The 7,001-nt window shown below is 39.0% G+C and overlaps 1 protein-coding gene across 1 annotated transcript; it reads right to left on the reverse strand.

The window, feature by feature from the left end:
• Positions 1-1,112: 1,112 nt before the first annotated feature.
• LOC116467915 (protein SON-like) lies at positions 1,113-6,788 on the reverse strand. Its single transcript, XM_032755232.2, is given in 4 exon segments — positions 1,113-1,390; positions 1,393-1,656; positions 1,659-2,085; positions 6,723-6,788. Coding segments are annotated over 4 exon segments (1,035 nt in total).
• Positions 6,789-7,001: the final 213 nt, after the last annotated feature.

A 7,001-nucleotide genomic window follows, 5' to 3' on the forward strand; every position in this document is an offset into this window, starting at 1 on the left:
TGCAACCATCTCCCTTCAAAATTTTGTAGAGGTTCTAAACAGAAAGTGGTATGTTGTGTGATGATCAGCACTGAGTCCTGCATTCCTGTTAAAGCCACTTGGGTCATAAGAACGGAGTAAAAAATGAAGTCTGACTAGAATTCTACTATTGCAGAGGCCAAGTACATTTAGTATGGCATTGAGTTGTGATATAGTTTTACTTTGATGTGCATTTTGAATTTCAACTACACCTAGATAGATGTAAAATGATAATTAACATGCTGTAACCAACTTTTCTAATAAAATTGGCAACCAGCCACTATTCTGTTGACTATGAGAAAGTTAAAGTTTATGTTAAATTTTAGGGTCCAATAGAATATTTTATGTGTATTACAATGGTATTCATATGCTATGTTTCTAAACTTTATTTTCAAAAGCTTAAGGCCCAAATACTAACTTCTCTGGAATAAAAAAAAAAAAAAAAGAAAGTCATAGACATTGCATGGCCAGATAGGGTAGAGATCTAATCTCACTTGTACTTCATCTTAGAATGAGACATCCCACGTTTATGATCCTAACATTTGAAAGCTTAACACTTGACACCTCTGTGCAGTGGTAGGATTATTTTGAGATCAGATGTTTTTCAGAGCATTTGATTTTCCCTTCATTAAATAGATTTCTCTCCTTACTATAGAGCTTAGACCAAAATAGCCAACATTCACTGAACATTATCATTCATGTGTTTAATGGTACCTCCAGATTAACATATCCAAAATTGAAGCAATCTTTTTTTTCAACACAGAGTCTTGCTGTCACCCAGGCTGGAGTGCAGTGGTGCGATCTCGTCTCACTGCAACCTCTGCCTTCTGGGTTCAAGCAATTCTCCTGCCTCAGCCTCCCGAGTAGCTGGGATTACAGGCATGCACCACCAGACCCAGCTATTTTTTGTATTCTTAGTAGAGATGGGGTTTCACCATGTTGGCCAGGATGGTCTCGATCTCCTGACCTGATGATCTGCCCACCTTGACCTCCCAAAGTGCTGGGATTACAGGTGTGAGCCAACGCACCTGACCTCTTTTTTTTTTAACTACATGTACTCCCTCAGGTGTCCCCATCACCATTCACTCAGATGCTTAAGCTAGAGATGCTGGAGATTTATTCATGCATTTATTCCAGTTTATTGTTATTGCATTCTCACTGAGTCTTTTCTGAGCAAGTGCCTGTTCACTCATTGCTGTAGAGATGTCCACAGGCTCTGAGGGCAAATTGCTGCTGAAAACATTATCATCATCTTTGTTTTCTTCACCATTTTTCTCTACAGGAACCCATTCTCCATAAACACTATCCACTTCTTTTTTCCGATATTGAGACCCAAATGATACAGGGAATTCTTTTGTTAATGTTACCTGGCTTTTGGTGGAGTTGGTTTTGCTGCAGCAATATTCAGATTGAAAAAAATGGGTTTGGGTTCACTGAGTTTAAAGGGATGATGATAAAAAGGAGGTTCTTCTTCCTCTTCATCCGAAACATGAGATTTATTCACTATTACATCATCATCTTCTTTACTCTGTGCGATCTGTTTACATTTCTCAGTTAGTTCTTCTATAGTGGCTCCTCCTGACTTTTTAGCAACTTTCTCTTCTATAGTATGTGGAGGTGCAGGCTTTAGGTTTGGCGTAAAGGGACACCAGCTTTAGCACACATGGCAGCTGCATTAACTTTGGCTATTTCAAGTAATTGAGCCTTATCCAAATCTGTCAGACGTTTGGATGGTCTGCCTGGTTCAGAAGATCTGGATCTTTTACGACGGATGGGAGATCTGCTAAACCTTCTTCTCAAGGGTGTTCTTGATTGCCTTAATCTGACTGGTGAGATACTGAAGCTTCGTCTTCTTACCACAGACCTTGATCTTCTCCAGCGGCTGGGGGTGCGGCTCCGTCGGCTGCGGGTACGGTTCCGGCGGCTGGGGGTGTGGCTCCCGCGGCTTGCGGAAATGCTAAAGCTCCTTCTTCTACCCACAGATCTAGACCTTCGTTGACCACTTGGAGTATGACTCCGACTCTGACGACTTGGGGTTCGTGCAATGTCTATGACTTTCTTTCGTCTCTCCACTCATGTAGAACCTTTTCTTTGACAAATATTTATATCATGTGACTACCTTGTGTAATAAGGTACTTATTTTCATATTTGGCTTTCACATAGAAATTTGTGTATACAACTTTATCATATCTATCACTTTTCATAAAATCTTGTATACTTTCTTTTTTTAGGGATCCTATCTCATTTCTCTTTAGGTTGCTAACAGTAGCTATCAGAATTTCCGAAAGTTGTCACCCATGCTCACAAAGCTGCTCCCCAGGACCAACCCTGCCCTTGTGGGTATCCTCATGGGACCACTGGTGAGCAGTGGTGTAGAATTTTTAAGAAAACTCAGAAAAATATGTTAGCTATATAACACAAAAATCTATTGGAATCCAAGGCTAAAATTGTGCTCTGCATTTTTCATGCCAAATTAAGTCCAATAAGCAGTTCAGAGGTTCTGCAATAAGATTAAATAATGAGATCCTCCAACAGCAAAATTATAACAGTGTTGAGATGCCACAAATTTTACTACAAGCCTTTTTTTCCGCTTGTTAATATCCCTAGGAAGAAATTGAAGTCCAAAGATTAAATCCTTTTGTAGGAAAAATTCCAGACACAGTAAAATCCAATTAACTAAAACCTTAAATTGTCTTTAAGAATTTAAAGTAACCTCTGACCCCCAATTTATTGTATTCTGCTTAATCTCAACTAAGTGTAAGTTCTCAATGTCTGGATTAAGCTAAGTTTGTTTTAGCAATTGCTGTCTGTACCATCTCACAGCTGAATTGAATCATTTCTTTCAGAACCTTGGAGATTGTGTTGGTTCAATGCCAAGACCCTCATGAGCCACAGTTTTAACAAGTTCAAAGGATTAATAGGGGATAAAAGATTATCACAGCACAGGCCCCATAACCACTGAATTCTAGAAAGCCAACCCCCAACTCTAGAGCAATAATGCTAAGCAGGCTTACACTCTTAGAACCCTTATTTAATGTCTCTACATACCCTGATGGAGATTCATTCACATATGAAGAAAGAAAAGTAGATAAAGAAATTCATTGTTTAGCTTCAGCAGAGTGCCAGTCAGTTGGTGCCAGTTGATGCCAGTGGACTCAGAGCCTTTAAACTTAAACTGAGTTGTGAGGAAATTCACAGTGCAAGGTTAACGTTGACACTAAAAGCATTTACTACTTTAAGGATGGGTGGGAACCATTCATTTTGTGACTTTTTTTTAAGAACAGGAAGCATTTTTAGTTTAAGAATAAGTTTCACTTCAAAGATAGTAGTACACTCATAAATTCTTACTGAAATCAATAATTACACAGAAACACAAAAATACTTATAGCCTGTCACAGGCTGATCACAAGCCTTTATAATAAAGTACACTATTATTAGCTTTAATATCCTATATAAGCAAGCATCGCATATGAGGTAGCAGCATTCCTTCTCCCGCTTTCTGAGGATGCCCTACTTTGTAATTGAGTAGCTTCTTTTTTCCCCAACTTTCATTTGAAGTCCAGGGGTACATGTGTAGGATGTGCATGTTTGTTACATAGGTAAACATGTGCCATGGGAATTTGTTGTACAGATGATTTCATCACCCAGCTATTAAGCCTAGTATTAATTAGTTATTTTTCCTGATGCTTTCTCTCTTCTCACCCCCCACCCTCCAACAGGACCCAGTGTGTTCTGTTTCCTTCTATGTGTCCATGTGTTCTCATCATTCAGCTCTCACCTATAAGCAAGAACATGCAGTGTTTGGTTTGCTGTTCTTGCATTAGTTTGTTGAGAATAATGGCTTCCAGATCTATCTATGTACCTGGAAAGGACATAATCTCATTCCTTTTTATGGCTGCATAGTATTCCATGGTGTATATGTACCACATTTTCTTTATCCAGTCTATCATTGATGGGCATTTAGGATGATTCCATGTCTTTGCTATTGTGAATAGTGCTGCAATGAACATATGCATGCAAGTATCTTTATAATCAAATGATTTATGTTCCTTTGGGTATATACCCAGTAATGGGATTGCTGGATCAAATAGTATTTCTGCCTCTAGGTCTTGGAGGAATCACCACACTGTCTTCCACAACGACTGAACTAATATATACTTTCACCAGCAGGGTATAAGCTTTCCTTTTCCTCCACAACCTTGCCAGTATCTGCTGTTTTTTGACTTTTTGATAGTAGCCATTCTGACTGGTGTGAGATGGTATGTCATTGTAGCTTTGAGTTGCATTTCTCTAATGATCAGTAGTGTTGAGCTTTTTTTCATGTTTGTTGGTTGCATATATGTCTTCTTTTGACAAGTGTCTGTCCATGTCCTTTGTCCACTTTTTAATGAGGTTGTTTTTTATTTTTTTCCCTTGTAAATTTGTTTAAGTACCTTGTAGATGTTGGATGTTAGACCTTTGTCAGATGGATAGATTGCAAATATTTTCTCCCATTCTGTAGGTTGTCTGGTCACTCTGATGATAGTTTCTTTTGCTGAGCAGAAGCTCATTAGTTTCATTAGATCTCACTTGTCAATTTTTGCTTTTGTTGCAATTGCTTTTGGTGTCTTTGTCATGAAATCTTTGCCCGCACCTATGTCCTGAAGGGTATTGCCTAGATTTTCTTCTAGAATTTTTATAGTTTTGGGTTTTACATTTAAGTTATTAATCCATCTTAAATTAATTTTTGTATATGATGTAAGGAGGGGTCCAGTTTCAATTTTCTGCATATGGCTAAGCAGTGCTCCCTGCACCATTTATTAAATAGTGAATCCTTTCCCCATTGCTTGTTTTGGTCAGGTTTGTCAAAGATCAGATGGTTTTAGGTGTGTGGTCTTATTTCTTGGCTGTCTACTCTGTTCGGTTGGTCTATGTATCTGTTTTTATACCAGTACTGTGCTTTTTTGTCACCGTTGTCTTGCAGTATAATTTGAAGTCAGGTAGTGTGATATCTCCAGGTTTGTTCTTTTTGTTTAGGATTGTCCTGTCTATTTGGACTCTTTTTTGTTCCATACACATTTTAAAATCGTTTTTTTCTAATTCCGTGAAGAATGTCAATGGTAATTTAATGGGCATAGCATTGAATCTATAAACTGTTTTTTCATGATATCAATTCTTCCTATCCATGAGGATGGAATGTTTTTCCATTTCTTTGTGTCATCTCTGCTATCCTTGAGTAGTGGTTTGTAGTTTTCCTTGAAGAGGTCCTTCACTTCCCTTGTTAGCTGCATTCCTAGGTATTTTATTCTTTTTGTGGCAATTGTGAGTAGGAGTTCATTTATGATTTGGCTCTCTGCTTGTCTATTGTTGGTGTATAGAAATTCTCATGATTTTTGCACTTTGATTATGTACCCTGATACTTTGCTGAAGTTGCTTATCAGCTTAAGAAGCTTTTGAGCTGAGATGATGGGGTTATCTAGATATAGGATCACGTCATCTGCTAACAAACATAGTGTGACTTCCTCTCTTCTTGTTTGAATACCTTTAGTTCTTTCTCTTGCCTGATTGCCCTGGCCAGAGCTTCCAATTCTATGTTGAATAGCAGTGGTAAGAGAGGGCATCCTTGTCTTGGGCCGGTTTTCAAGGGGAATGCTTCCAGCTTTTGCTCATTCAGTATGATATTGGCTGTGGGTTTCTTATGCCCTAGGATGCAAGGTTCAACTTATGCAAATCAATAAATGTGATTCATCCCATAAACAGAACTAAAGACAAAAGCCACATGATTATCTCAATAAATGCAGAAAAGGCCTTCAAAAAAATTCGTCTCTTCATGTTAAAAACTCTCAATAAACTAGACATTGAAGGAAACTACGTTAAAATAACATTTTGTGTCTTTCTTGATTTTCACTTCCTCTTTGAGTGAAGTGCTTCTGACACCTCAGCTCTGAGTTCAGTGAGGGACCTCTTATGTGACACAGCATCTACCCTCTCAAGTGAGCAGACCAACCTCTGCTTGATATGGAATTGTACTGGCCTAAGAAGAGTGCCTCCTAGGTAATATTTTCCCTTTGTATTTACATTTAGTTCAGTTAGAAAATATAACTGACCAGGTGTGTTTCCTCACGCCTGTAGCCCCAGCACTTTGGGAGGCGGAGGTGGGTGGATTGTTTGAGTCTAGGAATTCAGGACCAGTCTGGGGAGCATGGCCCCATCTCTATATGAAAGAATTAAAAATTTAAGCCACCTACAATAACTATGTAATTATGTCAGCAATTGTTTAAATGTTTTCCACCCTTGAGCCTAGAGAATGTCACATGAATTCAAGAGTGATCCATCCAGTTTGCGGCTTGGACCTGAAAGCAGGGTGAGATTTGGGGTGACTGAGATATGGGAAGCTTTTCTAGGCTTCATTCTAGCAATTTAAAACTAGATTCTTATTGGTGTTTTGTAGCATACAAGGAATCTTAGAGCCAAAAATATTATTCCAGTCACCAGTGCCTAAAAACGCTTTAGAGATTCTATTTTTGCCCTTCCTCCCCCACAAAAAAACAAAACAAAAGACTATCTGCTTCAGCTATGACTACCTAGAAAATGTGACTCTGCCTACTGTGGTCCTCTGTCGAACCATCTTGCAGCCCCCAAAGTTCTGTTGCCAGGCAGCACTTGTGTCCTTCCAAGCACTTACTGCCCATATGTAAGCCCTTGCTTTGTCTGTCCCTGCTTACAAGGGCTTCGCAACAATCTTGAAGGCCCTCACAAGGTTCTTGTGCCTTTTGCTTATTGACATTCATGGGTACAGTCCCACCTCTATAGAAACAGCCACTGACCTATGAACAAAGCTACCACAAGTTGTGTCACAAAACCATATGCCCTAAGACCGCAAGCATCTTGCCCAGGCTCAGTAGTTAAGTATAAAAGGTGGCTCAGAATAGGCCTCTACAATCTGGAAAATGCCCTTCTCTCTTACTAAACAAATACCAAGTCTGAGAACGACAGGATTTGTT

The sequence above is a fragment of the Hylobates moloch genome, unplaced genomic scaffold, assembly GCF_009828535.3.
Source record: "Hylobates moloch isolate HMO894 unplaced genomic scaffold, HMol_V3 SCAFFOLD_5, whole genome shotgun sequence".
Classification (NCBI taxonomy): Eukaryota; Metazoa; Chordata; class Mammalia; order Primates; family Hylobatidae; genus Hylobates; species Hylobates moloch.